At 44.3% G+C, this 14,725-nt stretch overlaps 1 protein-coding gene across 2 annotated transcripts in view; it reads left to right on the plus strand.

The window, feature by feature from the left end:
• The first annotated feature begins 811 nt into the window (after nt 1-811).
• The window catches only part of HDX (highly divergent homeobox), a 31,370-nt gene continuing 17,456 nt past the window's right edge, over nt 812-14,725 (plus strand). The window contains exons 1-2 of one of the 2 annotated variants that reach the window (XM_081336626.1): nt 812-894; nt 8,831-8,977. In XM_081336626.1, coding sequence (XP_081192752.1) covers nt 8,831-8,977 — 147 coding nt within the window. In that variant the 5' untranslated portion in view covers nt 812-894. The remainder of the gene's footprint in view (nt 895-8,830; nt 8,978-14,725) is intronic. The other variant, XM_081336627.1, reaches the window with a different exon arrangement.

Below are 14,725 nucleotides of genomic sequence, written 5' to 3' on the forward strand. Positions count from 1 at the left end.
ACGCAACGCAAGAACGGAGCGGCAGCTGCAATTCAGGAGCGCTCAGCCTCCCCACCCCCTTTATGGGGGGAAGGGGGTTAGCCGGGAAAGCCGCTCCCAGGCTGATTTTAGGAGCTCAACCCGGGGATCAACCATCCTCCCCCCACCCCACCCCACCCCGTCCAATTCGTACCCTCCCCTCCTTCCAAGTCGTTGCACGGCAGTTTTGTCCTCCTATTCTTTGCAAAGAGGGTCGACCGTGGGGGGGCAATTCCAACGGGAACAGGTGGGAAGCCTCCTCCTTGCGCCTCCCCCTGGAGAACCCCCCCCCCCAACCACGCCTGCAAAGAAAGGGAAGGGCCGGAATGCATCGCCTCCCCCGACACTTTCTCCTCTCCTCCTCTCGCCTCCCCCCCCCCTCCGCCCCGCGCTTTGCAAATCCCGGGAAAGCCTGGCGGACCCGAGCCCCGCGCCGCCGCCGTTCCCGGAACGCGCCACTCCTCCCTCCCCCCGCGGCCAGGCTGGCTGCTGCCGGCCGAGCATCGCCCCGCCGCTGCTACTGCTGCTGCTGTTCCTTCTGCGCGCGCGAGCCAGCGAGCGAGTGAGCGAGCGGGACCCCCTCCCGCCGCCGCCGCCGCCGCCGCCGCGCGCGCGCCTGCCTCCCAAGCCGGCGCTGTTCCTCGCCAGAGTCTCTCTCCCCCCCGAGGCTGAGAGGCGGGGGCAGAGACTGTCCCGGCCGGCGCTGATCTCGAGCGGCGATTGGCCGCTGTCTGCGCTGACGTCACGATCATGATGAGAATTAATGATCGGAGGCGCTGATTTCATTGTGTGACGCCGGGACCGACCCAGCCGAAACCGGCTGAATTCGGAGCCCTGGGGCCCCCCGCGGCAGCCCCGCCCGCCCCGCAGAGCACGGTGGGTTCGGCGGAGGGGGGGGAGTGGGCTGGAGGGGGGCGGGGTGGGGAGGGGGAGGGGCGGGGAGGGCGGGCGGCCCCGGAGGGGGGAGGGGCGGCGGTGGGAGGGAGGGGGAGGGGGGGGGCTGGCGGGCAGCCGGCCTTCCCGCCAGGCCTCGTCGAGGGTGAGCCTGCCAAGAACGGCTCCTCCTCGGTTTACGGCTCGGCGGGGAAAGGGAGTGGCGGGGGGGGGGGTCGAAGGAGAAGGGAAAAAAAAAAGAGAAAGAATTGACGAGTTTCGGGGCTTCAGTCTGGAGCTCGCGGAGCAGAACTCGGGGCGCGCATGCGTGCCGCTGGCTTCGCTCGATCTGCGGCAAGAGACGCTGGGGCGCGAGGGAAGCCGCGCCTGCGCAAAGGAGCGCCCTGTCGCCAGACTGCCCTCGCTTTGCGTGTCTTTTTGTACGTAAAGGCGATTTGGGCGGCGGGGCGGGGCGGGGCGGTGGGGGGGAAAGGAAGGTAGCCGGCGAGGTCCAAAATACCCTCGGTGTGGGTCCGGCGCTTGTTTTTCATGCGATCCGCCAGTTCTTTGTATTTTTGAAAGTGGTTTGCAAAGGTATCTTTTGTGATCTGTCGAAGGAGTTGGAAAGAGAGAGAAGCAACGAGGTTGCTTTTTGAGTCGTTAATCTGTCCGCTAAATAATACCGAAATAGGCTTGTCTATTTTTAAAAGTTATTTCAGTCTCTGCACCAGTGCTTCTCGTGCTATAAAATGCCATAAGAGGAAAATATAACAGTTGATTGGTTTGTGAACAGTGGGTGAACCCCATCGAGAGTTTCCATATATTTCATAGTGTTGTACGGAGGAAGCCAGGCAATTGATTTCATTCAATCATTCTTAAGGCATGGATTAGTGCAGTATTTTTCAACCTTGGACCTCAGCTCCCAAACTCCTCAGCCAGCAAGTTCACTGGGGGATTCTGGGAGTTGAAATCCACACATCTTAAAGCATGCTGGCTGAGGAATTCTGGGAGTTGGAAGTACAGACATCTTAAAGTTGCCAAGCTTGAGAAAGACTGGATTAAAATATTATGCAAACAATGCCAGTTAATAGGTGTCAAAAGGTCACATCTAGGCTACTGCAATAGTTATCTCTCTAGTAATCAAGTGATTAAGTAACACCTCTTGTAGTGACAGACATTATTCCATACTAGTCTTTTCCTACAACAGTAGAAACAGATAAGTGGTTTGAAAATGGGAGCATTGCAAGGTTCTGGTATTTCTGAAAACCAATTTGCTTAATTTAATTTAAATGTAAAGATGAGTTTGCATTTCCTACTAGGAAAGGCATGAAATAGGCCCTTTGTATTGTCTGATGTGTCTTTAGAGCTTAATTTGACTTGGAAATGAAATCTGTATTGGATTAGTCAGCTCGGTGTGGTAAGAAAATAGTAAGTTTTCCTATAGATAACATATTGCATCTTCAACATATATGTCCAGAGTAGGACACAGCAGAACAAAGGAAGCTAAAAAACAAACAGACATAAAAGTTGGCAGCAGTTAGGCAAACAGGTGTCTGTGGGAATAAAATAAAATGGTTTTAATGTCATGCCTCAAATGAGCTTTGTGGAATATTGCAAGGCAAGGTGTGTCATATTGAGAGGAGCCTTGTTGCTGGTCTTTGAATACAGCAGAACAAGCAGTTATGCTTTTGGTGTATGAGCAGGTTCATGTCCCTGTGTGTGGGTCTTTTGTGGTTTCAGTCATTCCTTTCATTTAACTGCTTGAATAGTGACCAGAAATGTCAAAAATCAATGTAAGGTCCTTCAGTTTGGGGAAAGATACTTCTATGATAATGAATGCTTGCTGCCATATTAAACGGCCGTCACTTGGATTAAGATGGGTGGCTATGGAAATTGGATGAATGAATAGATGGATGAATAAACAATTCAACAATTCAGTTCTGTAGAGTTGTACTTTGAATTACAGCATTGCTTAAATAATTTCAGGGAGTGAGATGTGGCTTCAGTACCCACCCACGATCTGCAATATGGAGGAAATAGTGAGGGGTTGCTTACATGGTTATATATGTAAAGTGCTTTGAAGTCATGACATGAAATTATATAATTTATCTAGTCTAATTTTAAGCTGGCGTCAGGCCAAGATTGCTTTGGTCACTCCCGGAGCTGACAGCTGTAAGGGAGAATACATCCCTGTTGGTTCCAATAAATCTCTCAGACACTTTTTTCCCTATTTTCAAGCCTCATACCCTTCCTGGCCTCCTGATGTGGGAGATGCCAGTTTGCAATGTCTCTCGCCCATTTTAGAATTTGGTATCTGAAGCTGGGAGGGGAGGAAGGGAAAGAGGTTTCAAATCCAGCTCTTTCTGTGTTTGCCTACTTTCTTTTTCAGAGCTCAGTGTTAAATACTATTCAACGTTTATTTAAAATAATGAAAGAGATAACTGGGAATTGCACCGTTACAATGATGGTTGGTCGCAGGGTCAGCCATAATTCAAGATGGTAAAAAATACTTGGTTCTCCTGCCCTGTCCTATTTTTCCCACCACAGCCCTGTGACTTAGGTTGGGCAGAAAGAAGAAGAAGAGAGAGCGCCCTGGACCAAAGCCATCCCAACTAGCTTTCACGCCTAAGAGAGACCTTGAATTCTCCATCTCCTGGTTTCTTGATCATCACTTTTACCACTATATCAATCTGGCTCTCACATTTTTCTATTGCAGAATAACAGGGTTGGAAGGGACCTTTAAAGGTCTTCTCATCCAAACCCCTCCTCAAGCAGGAGACCCAGGGGTAGGCAACCTTGGCTCTTTTATGACTCGTGGACTTCAACTCCCAGAATTCCTGAGCCAGCCTGGCTCAGCTTGGAAACCTCTCCCTTTCCCCTCAGCGTGGCTGGCTCAGGAATTCTGGGAGTTGAAGTCCACGAGTCATAAAAGAGCCAAGGTTGCCTACCCCTGCGCTAGACCATTCCAGACAAACGGCTGTCCTGGCTCTCCTTAAAAAGCCTCCAGTGATGGACCATTACTTTTTTTCTCTTTTATCTACCAAGGTGGTTTTTGTTTTTGAATCAATATCTGGCACAATAACAGAGTGGATACGTGCTAGTAAATTGAAACATTCCGTCAAAACAACGACCTTCTAATTAGAAAATAAGGCTGGTTTTCTTTCTCAACAGGAGCTCTAACCCAGCCCTGGGGTTTGATGAATTGTTGGTTGCAAACCAGCATTTCTTCCTTTAACTTTCATATACTGGGCTTACTATGTACTTATTCAGTTCAGTATAATTTTCTTCATTTTTCTGTTCATGTCTTCCCCAAATAAATGTGGACAGTAGAGTAATGTACTTAAGGAGAAAGCATGGTAAGGCCAGCGTCAATTTCCGTTGACTTTAGGTGGCAGTCTTTGATTAAAAGTTAGTTTCTAGAAATTTTGGGGGAGAAATCAATACAGAATCGCTCATTGCTCCAGAACCGGTATTTGTATCTTCTTTGCAACTTTCCAGCAAGGAACAAAGTACGTATTTTATAAAACACAATATGAGCACGAATGGTTCTGATAGGCTGCATTGCATCGATTCTTTGTGTGTCCCTTGGGTTTTCATTCATTCATATCCCGCCTTCATTATTTTCACCAATAACTCAACATACCCAACACATCTTCCTTCCTCCTCTTATTTTCCCCATATCAACAACCCTGGGTGACCCAGCTGGCTAAATGCCATAAGGTGGGAACAGAAGCTCACCGTCTCCTGGTGATTGGCCCTCAGCTGGCTTTCTTGGTTAAGGCAAGACTTGAACTCATGATCTCTTGCTTTCTAGCCTGGTGCCTTAACCAACTAGACCAGGGGTAGGCAACCTCAGCTCTTTTATGACTCATGGACTTCAACTCCCAGAATTCCTGAGTCAGCATAGCTCTGGGAGTTGAAGTCCATGAGTCATAAAAGAGCCGAGGTTGCCTACCCCTGGACTAGACCAAACTGACTCTCTCAATTATGGCAGTAAAGAATAACATCTACTCCACCCGAGACCTATTCATCCTGGGCTTTGCTTTGTGGCTATAGTAGTAGAATGCTCTATTTATTTGTTGTTTTGTGGCATGAAAATTACAAGAGGGGCGGGGTTTATACATTTATATGGTTTTTCAATTAAGTCTAAGCGTGTGTTTTAGAGAGGCACTTGTGTTGATGTGCCAATACTTGTGGTTTTGGCATCATTATAAGGGGGGAAATCCTCAGCATGGTTCTAGCCAGTTTAAGCACTCTCTGGGACTGAGCGTCTGGTTTCCTTCACAATAAAACTAGAGAAGAACAAATGTGCAATTGAATTTTTCATAGTACATATAATGCACATTTTGTGACACCTTAAAGATAAAGAGATGTGTCGTGTCATCAGTTTCTGTGTATCAGAACCTATTTGTGGAGTGATTGATCAGTGGAATGACTCACCTCCAAATGTTGTGGATGCTCCAACATTGGAGGTTTTTAAGAAGAGATTAGACAACCATCTATCTGAAATGGTATATGCTTTCCTACCTGAGCAGGGGGTTGGACTAGAAGACCTCCAAGGTCCCTTCCAACTCTATTATTCTGTTATTCTGATATAAGGAGTTCAGTTGGCCTAGGTGTAAAGTCATTTAGATGATGCTGTCAACTTTTGAAATAGAAAAGTGCACACAAAACATCTTTGTGATCTGTTATGGGTACATCTGATGTGACCTCATTTATTTATTTTTTTTTAAAAAAAACAGGTAGTCCAACATTTTTGTTGCCAGGCGAGATAGTTGATAGGCGAGTTTTGCCCCATTTTACGACCTTTCTTGCCACAGTCGTTAAATGAATCACTGTAGTTGTTAAGTTAGTAACGCTCTCGTTAAGTGAATCTGGCTTCCCCCGTTGACTTTGCTTGTCGGAAGGTCGTAAAAGGAGATCACGTGACACACACACCCCAGGACACTGCGACTGTCATAAATACGAGTCTGTTGCCAAGCAGCAGAATTTTGATCATGTGACCTTGGGGATGCTGCAACAGTCCTAAGTGGGGGAAAACAGTCCGTAAGTCACTTTTTTCAGTGCTGTTGTAACTTCGAACCGTCACTGGACAAACTGCAATACTGTGATAAGTCGCGGACTACCTGTGAGCTAATAAAGTAATAATGGTAATTGTTATCACTCAGTGTAAAAACTATGAGTCTCAGTGTAATTTGTGGGTCAGTGTCTACTATGGTGAATTATAGCACGTATGCTAGAAATAACAGCTAACTAGCCATCTTGAAATGGCTTCATCAGACGTGGTGTTTTTTTTTAAAAATTCCATTTATATCCCGCCCTTCTCCGAAGACTCAGGGCGGCTTACAAGCTTAGCAGTAGCCTTCATTCTATGTATATGCCTGCTTATTAGGGCTTTCACACACACCCCCAAGCGGCATTATTACAAAGTCAGCTTAATTGCCCCCAACAATCTGGGTCCTCATTTTACCTACCTCGGAAGGATGGAAGGCTGAGTCAACCTTGAGCCTGGTGGGATGCGAACCTGCAATAATTTTTCAGCATGGATTCTTACCATTTCTTTGTTCACCGAGCTCTATTGGAGGTCGTTTTCATTAGTGTTTGCTTCATTTCAGTTATTGACTTTTCAATCCAGCTTGATGCCTCTCTGTTTAAAAGAATGGAATCCACAAGCATCTTTGAGAACCTGATTAATAATCCTGGTATATTGACGCAAAGTTGTCCAAAGAGCTTTCAACTTAGATATGGATTAGCGTCTTGCTCACCTCTGTTATTGAGGGAGCGAGCACACAACAGGGGCAGAAGACAGGAGAAGCAACGGCTTAAGGAGTGTCCATATTGTTCCTGGGGCCACACTACGCTGGTGGTGTGGCCCACGTCCTTTGAATATCCAGCAAAATCAAAGTACGTCTTAGCTAAAATCAGCAACAATGTTAAGAAAAATATGTTTGCTTGAACCTGATACCACATAGCATACGTTTGGCATCAATATAACAAGGTTAATAGTGCTTAGACTTATATACTGCTTCACAGTGCTTCACAGCCCTCTTTAAGTGGTTTATTGTCCCCAACAATCTGGGTCCTCATTTTACTGACCTTGGAAGGATGGACAGCTGAGTCAACCTTGAGCCGGTCAGGATTGAACTCCTAGCGGTGGGCAGAGTTAGCCCGCGATTCTGCATTCTAAGCACTGCACCATTATAGCCCTTCCTTCCTTCCTTCCTTCCTTCCTTCCTTCCTTCCTTCCTTCCTTCCTTCCTTCCTTCCTTCCTTCCTTCCTTCCTTCCTCCCTCCCTCCCTCCCTCCCTTCTTTCTTTCCTTCCTCCCTCTTTCCCTTCCCTTCCTCCTTCCCTTCCCTTCCTTCCCACTTACCAATAGCACTGAAACTTATATACCGCTTCACAGTGCTTTACAGCCCTTTCTAAACAGTTTACAGAGCCAGCATATTGGCCCCAACAATCGGGGTCCTCATTTTACCGACCTTGGAAGGAAGGGTGAGTCAACCTTGGGCCCCATCAGGATTGAACTGCTGGCTGTGGGCAGAGTTAGCCTGTAATACTGAATTCTGACCCTTGTGCCGCTATGGCTCTTATATAGCGATAGCACTTAGACTTCTATACTGCTCCACAGTGCGTTACAGCCCTCTCTAAGAGGTGTACAATGTCAGCCTTTTACTCCCTAACAATCTGGGTCCTCATTTTACCAACCTCGGAAGGATGGAAGGCTGAGTCAACCTTGAGCCAGTCAGGATTGAGGGACTCGAACTCCTGACAGTGTGAGCAGAGTTAGCCTGCAATACTGCATTCAAACCACTGCGATGTAACAAGTCACATTTTGCCATGGGTTGGATAAACTCATCACTCTATGCCAGGGGTCTTCAAACTTGGCAACTTCAAGATTGTGGACTTCAACTCCCAGAATTCCTCAGTCAGCCCTGGCTCATTTTCTGCTAAAGTGTCAAGTAGTCTTTACAAACTACAGTAACTAGTACAGGCAGTCCTCCATTTACGACCACAGTTGAGCCCCAATTTTTTTGTTGCTAAGTGAAATGTTCGTTAAGTGAATTTTGCCCCGTTTGACCATTTTTTTCATGCCTCAGTTGTTAAGTGAATCACTGCAGTCATTAAGCTAGCAACACAGTTGTTAAATGAATCTGGCTTCCCCATTGACTTTTCTTGTAAGAAGATCACAAAAGGTGATCCTACGATCCCAGGACACTGCAACCGTCATGAGTCGGTTGTCAAGCATCTACATTTTGATCATGTGACCCTGGGGACGCTGTAACCGTCATAAGTCCTTTTTCCCCCAGTGCCGTTGTAACTTTGAACGGTCACTAAGTGAACGGGTTTAAGTGAAGAGCAACCTACAAGAGCTTTGAGCTCAGGGATTGCAGACCACTGTTATCGGTCATCTCTGCAACTTTCCAGATATCTGAGACTACAAATCACATTAGTCTCAGCCTGCTTAGCATTCTTGAGGGGCAATGAAAGAGATTCAGGTAGGAGGAACTGAATTAGGTTTCACTTTTCCTTGTGAATTGTGTCTCTGGGATCAATAGAGACCAAGATCTCTCTGTCTGCAACTTCACCCAGTGTCCATTTTCTTGTTGGTTGATTGGTTTCTTTGAGTGTTAGTAAGAAGAAGCAAAGCCCATTTTTTCTTTCGTAAACAAACCTTTTAATTACTTTAATAGTATCAGAGTTCTGTTTGTGTGGAGCTACACTTAATTCCTGGATGTGAATAGCTACCGCTTCATTTTGTTTTGAGTGTGTTTGTAAACTATATTTAAGAATATTCGCAGGGGAACTGGAATAAATTAGAGTCAGTCCGCTGTAGGTTTCTATTTCTTTAGATAAATGGGAGCTTGTTCTTTTTTTTTTTAAATACCCTGTAAGTATTAAATTATTCCTATTTTCAGAGTATCTTCTTTTATTTTTAGATGAATCTGCGTTCTGTATTTACTGCAGAACAACAGAGGATATTGCAGCGTTACTATGAAAATGGAATGACAAATCAGAGTAAAAATTGCTTTCAACTCATATTACAGTGTGCCCAAGAAACTAAGCTGGACTTCAGTGTAGTCAGGGTAAGTACTGAAGTTTCCATGCTCAAATTTACATAACAGTCTAACAGACACAGGTGTTTGCTTACCTTATCTACAGGGCATGGAGCTCTTTAAAAAATCAGTAGCTTTATGCGTCAGTAGAGCCCGTGTTTAGAAATTTTTGTTGAAAACCCAAGTTCTACTTTATTTATTAAATTTATTAAACTTATATGCTGCCCATCTCACTGTTGCATATCACAAAATGATAAAAAGGTTTAAAAAGTATATAACACAAAATGATTAAAATTTAAGAAGAGTATATTTATTTATTTATCTACCTTTTCCAACTTTGCTATTAAATTTCTAGTTTGATTTGTTTGTTCCTTTGCCTATTTATTTAAAGCAGTTGGAGCCCCCTTCCGTGTATTATAATCTGGGAAAGAAGGAACGCTTACATTTTCATAGGTGTGCAGCTGTATAGTTTAAAGCGTTCATACAACAAATTGCATTTGTAAAAAAAAAACTTATTAGGCAAGTCGGATTGTTATAATCGGTTTTGTAACACATCTACTGGTTTCCAGCTGCATGGTTGCTTGGTGGCAAAATTTTGTTTGCCTTTGCGAAATGAGTGAGAAATCCCTCACTCACAAAAGCAACTGTGCGCGCCAAGCCTAGTTAAATGCTATGATTTAGCTTAGTTATTTTAACAGTGTTAAGACAGAACACTTTGTGTGACACCTCTGTTCCACGAGCTGTGTTGGCTGCCAGTTTGCTTCTAGTTCCAATTAAAGATGCTGGTTTTAACCTTCAGTGCCCTTTATGGCATGGGACTGGGCTATCTGAGGGATTGCCCGACTCAGTTACATCCTCCCATCCCATTGGATCTGGCAGAGAAGGCATGCTACCATCAGCTAGGTACCTACATTTGGTGGACCCCAGGAGATATGTCTTCTTTGCCTTGGATCCCATCTCCACCACAATAACAACAACAATGATGATGATGATGATGGAAGGCACCTTGGAGGTCATCTAGTCCAACCCTCTGCTCAGGCAGGAAACCCTATACCATTTCAAACAAATGGCTGTCCAGTCTCTGCTTAAAAACTTCCAGTGTTGGAGCATTCACAAGTTCTGGAGGCAGGTCGTTCCCCCGATTAATTGTTCTAACTGTCAGGAAGTTCCTCCTTAGTTCCAGGTTGCTTCTCTCCTTGACTAGTTTCCATCCGTTGCTTCTTGTCCTGCCTTCTGGTGCTTTGGAGAATAGCTTGACTCCCTCTTCTTTGTGGCAGCCCCTTGAGATATTGGAAGGCTGCTATCATGTCCCCCCTCGTCCTTCTCCTCTTTAAACTAGACATACCCAATTCCAGCAACCATTCCTTTTATATGTTTCAGCCTCCAGTCCCCTGATCATCTTTGTTGCTCTTCTCTGCACTCTTTCTAGAGTCTCAACATCTTTTTTTACACCATGGTGACCAAAACTGGATGCAGGATTCCAAGTGTGGCCTTATGGAACATGCTTCTCCCCAAAATTAGATTAGCTTCATTCCTTTCAACATCACGAATGTCCCTCCAGACCCGGTTGTTATTAACTTAGATACCGCCCAAGAACCAGATACGTGCTTAGCTGGCTCCATTGTTGAGGTGGCCATTCTTCTCCTGTCTCTGCCCGGGTTTGTTTTTATTTATACATTCATTTATTTATTTTTAATATGGATGTGTGTATTTTTACATCTGTTGCTTCTAGATTTGTTACATTACTAAATTGTTGTAGGCCACCCAGAGTCGCTTTAGGTCAGATGGGCAGCTATACAAATTTGATTAATAAATAAAGTAGATGAAATTGAGTTGGCAAGCATTACCATCTGGGGCATGGCATTTGTTTTCAGAAAGTGTTCTTTGTCACAAAACTTGTCTGTTTCTCTTTTTTAAGGTCAGGGAGAAGGATGTAGCAGAATATTATAGAATACTATAGAATAGAGTAGAATAGAATAGAATAGAATAGAATAGAATAGAATAGAATAGAATAGAATAGAATAGAATAGAATAGAATAGAATAGAATAGAATAGAGTAGAATATAGAATTAGAATAGAATAGAATAGAATAGAATAGAATAGAATAGAATAGAATAGAATAGAAACAGGAAATAGAATAGAGTAGAGTAGAGTAGAATAGAATAGAATAGAATAGAATAGAATAGAATAGAATAGAATAGGAGTTGGAAGGGACCTTGGAGGTTTTCTAGTCCAGCCCCCTGCTGAGGCAGGAAACCCTATATAATTTCAGACAAATGGTTGTCCAGTCTCTTCTTTGCAGTACTCAATCTGATTTGGATAAGAGTTTGTAGATTGAAATGGCATTTTTTTAAGAAGCAACAAAGGTATCTGGTCTCAATTTGAAGAGCAACAGATTGATGGAGTATAGCCTAAATTATGCTTGGTTAAAATACCTAAAAGTTAGATATTGTGGCCAGAATACAATGATCATAATCCTTCTGTTTGGCATACTCAGTGAATTGCAGATTTCATTTGTTGTCAAGAAGAGACCAAATATCTTTGGGAAAGGTTTGTGTGGTAGTGAAGCGTCACGCGAAAATCCACGATCAAGCAAAACAAAGCATTTCTGGATAGAATTACCTCCAAACTATATAATAAAAAAGAGAACGTGTAATTATCCCACTCCTTCCCTCGGTTTTAATCTGTGGTTTTATTAATAAGAACAGGAGATTAAAAACAATGGGGAAAATTTCATGTAACATCTCCGTAAAATTTTAGGAGCAAAGGCAGGATATTTGATAAGATTGGGACCCCACCTTGTGCTTTGCTGCTGTTTTTTCTTTTCTTTTCCCCTTTTTGGTCATATATATTTGGCAGAAGAATGTTACAGTTCTTACAAGTTGTTTGACACTTGAGTTAACAGATTTTTCCCCCTCTTCCTGTTCTGTAGCCTGTGAAGAACAATTATAAATGCTTGATGGTCGGTTGCTTAGACCAGGGGTGTCAAACTCAATTTCATTGAGGGCCGCATCAGCATTGCGGTTGCCCTCAGGGGGCCGGGTGGGCGTGGCCTACTGGGTGGGCGTGGCTAGAGTGCGTATGGCCTGCTGGGTGGGCGTGGCCAGCTCTACATCGTTCGCATCAAGGGTGCCTATGGGGGCCTGGGCAGGAGTGGGACAGATCTGAGGGTCTCTGGCAGAAGGAGGGTCTCTGGGCCAGGGCCAAGGCAGTGGGGGCCGTTCCCTGACTGTTTCCAGGATGGCTTCGCAGGCCACATGAAACCACTTTGCGGGCCGGATCCGGCCCCCGGGCCTTGTGTTTGACATGTCTGGCTTAGATAGTACTGTTATGTATTGTTTTCTGGGTTGGTTGTGTCAAATTTCCAACGTATGGGCTTGCTTGACAGTTTGTTTCTTGTGGGTCAAGAACGGGATCAGCTTCTTTCTTTAAATGGCAGGTGTGGGCTGTTACAGCAGAGCAGCATTGTTGGGGCTCCACTCAATGGCTAGAACTTGTCGCCTTTGTGGTGACGCTTTTGGGCAAAAGAAAGGCTGAGAAATGAGAATTGATTTCCAAAAGAAACTGAACCACGTGACTTCTTCTAGTTCTGAGAATCAGGTCTTCCTCCTCTTGTCTCTTTCCTCTTTCCAGTTCCCCCCCCCCCACCGGTCTATGTGAAGATAATAAAAAAAATTATTTGATTTGACTCGGGTTTTTCCTTTGTACCTTCAGAACCCCTCTGTATACTTAATCGGACTCTCAGTCGGTTCTCTTTCGCAGTCACTGATGTGTCTTCTTTCTGCGGCATATGGTCAGAATTATGCATAATACATTAGTTACTCCTTATTAATCATAGATACATACACTGTTTGATACGGTACTATTAAGGCTCCTTTCCTGTGTTTGCTAGGCTTGGGAAATGAGGGCCCCATGTTTTTCATTACTGTTTTTTTTTAATCTTTGAAACTTATGTTGTGGCTAAAAATGCTTTTGCATAATGGATCCTCCTTGAAATATTTGCAGCAGTGTAAAAAACAACAACACAACTTACCATGAACATCCTATGCTATACAACAGGGGTCCCCAATCCCTGGGCTGCAGCCCACTACAAGGCTGTGGCCTATTCAGAACTGGGCCGCGCAAGTGGCTGGCCAGCATGCGTGCATAGGTCAACTTGCGCGAATGGCAGGTGGGCAGGCACTCCTGTGCATGCGCGCCAGCCCACTTCTTGCACAAGTCGGGATCCATGTCCCACTATTCGCGCAAGTCAGAGTGTGTGTGCACACAGTCCAGCCTCCCTTCTTGCTTGGCCCAGTTCCCTCCCCCCCCAGTTGGGTTGCAAAGGTTGAGGACTGCTGGCATACAAAAAAGAGAATTTCTGAGGAAAGTGTTAGGGGTAACTTGTTCCTTAAACTTGATGTGCAAAATAAATATTTTATTCAGTTAGTAAATCTCTGTTTCCTTATGGTAGAAGAAATATGAAACTGATATCTAATCATTAACTGATATCTAATCATTAACTGGACTGATTTGTATTATACATACTTTACAGTAGTATTGAAATAAGAAATGGTATTTTCATCAACTATATCATGCTGATCATCGCCACTGATGTTTATATACTTGTTAGATTTTTAGCAACGACCTGCCTTTTAAAAACATATTTTACATAAAGGAATCATAAAATAGAACTTGAGTGACATTTCTAAATATAAAACCATTAAAATTTAAGGGAAGTCAGTGCCATCAATGTCTTGGTAAAGATTTTTTTTCCTAGTTTCTCAAATCATTATAGTATTTAATGTAAAATTAAATATATAAAACAATCCTGGATATTGTAACTTCTCAAATGGATAGGTTCCTAGTAATATTACTGTAAGGGACGCGGTGGCTCAGTGAGTTAGGATGCTGAGCTTGTCAATCAGAAGGTCGGCAGTTTGGTGGGTCAAATCCCGAGTGCCACGTAACAGAGTGAGTGCCTGTTACTTGTCCCAGCTTCTGCCAACCTAGCAGTTCGAAAGCACCTAAAAATGCAAATAGAAAAATAGGGACCACTGCAGTGGGAAGGTAATAGCGTTCCATGCACCTTTGGCGTCTAGTCATGCCAGCCACATGACCACGGAGACGTCCTTGGACAAGCGCTGGCTCTTTGGCTTTGAAACGGAGATGAGCACCGGCCCCTAGAGTTGGAAATGACTAGCACGCATGTGCGGGGGAACCTTTACCTTTACCTAATATTACCGTGCATTAAGTCAGTGTTGAGTCAATATTGACTTCTGGTAACTGGAGTCTGGATAAGTCTCTGAAATTTCCTTGGCAAGATTTCAGATGTGTGGCATACCATTGCCTTCTTCCTAGGGCTGAGAGAAAGTGGGTGGCTCAACGTCACCTGTGGGCTTCATGGTTTAAGGCAGGAGTACAACTCCCAACCTCCCAATTTCTGGTTGGTGCCTTAGCCATTATACCGAACTGCTTTACATCCTTAATTACCTCAGTGTCTTTCATTCTCATCTAGATCAGTCAGGTACTGAAGACGTCAACGTTTATTATTTCCTCAGAACTTTAAACAAAGTTTCAGTTTGCAGATGTAAGGAAGTAAAAGCTTGTTTGACATCAAGATAGAAATGCTACCTTGAAGTCTAGCTGAAAATTATAGTTGAGGCCTGGAAAGCCACCTACCTTAGAATTATAGGTGAGGTGTGGAAAGCCACCTCGAAACCTAGCTGAAAATTATAGTCGAGGCCTGGAAAACTACCTAGTTGAGAATTACAGTTGAGCCGTGAAAGGCCATCTCGA

This window comes from Vipera berus, assembly GCF_964194415.1.
Source record: "Vipera berus genome assembly, chromosome: 11".
Lineage (NCBI taxonomy): Eukaryota > Metazoa > Chordata > Lepidosauria > Squamata > Viperidae > Vipera > Vipera berus.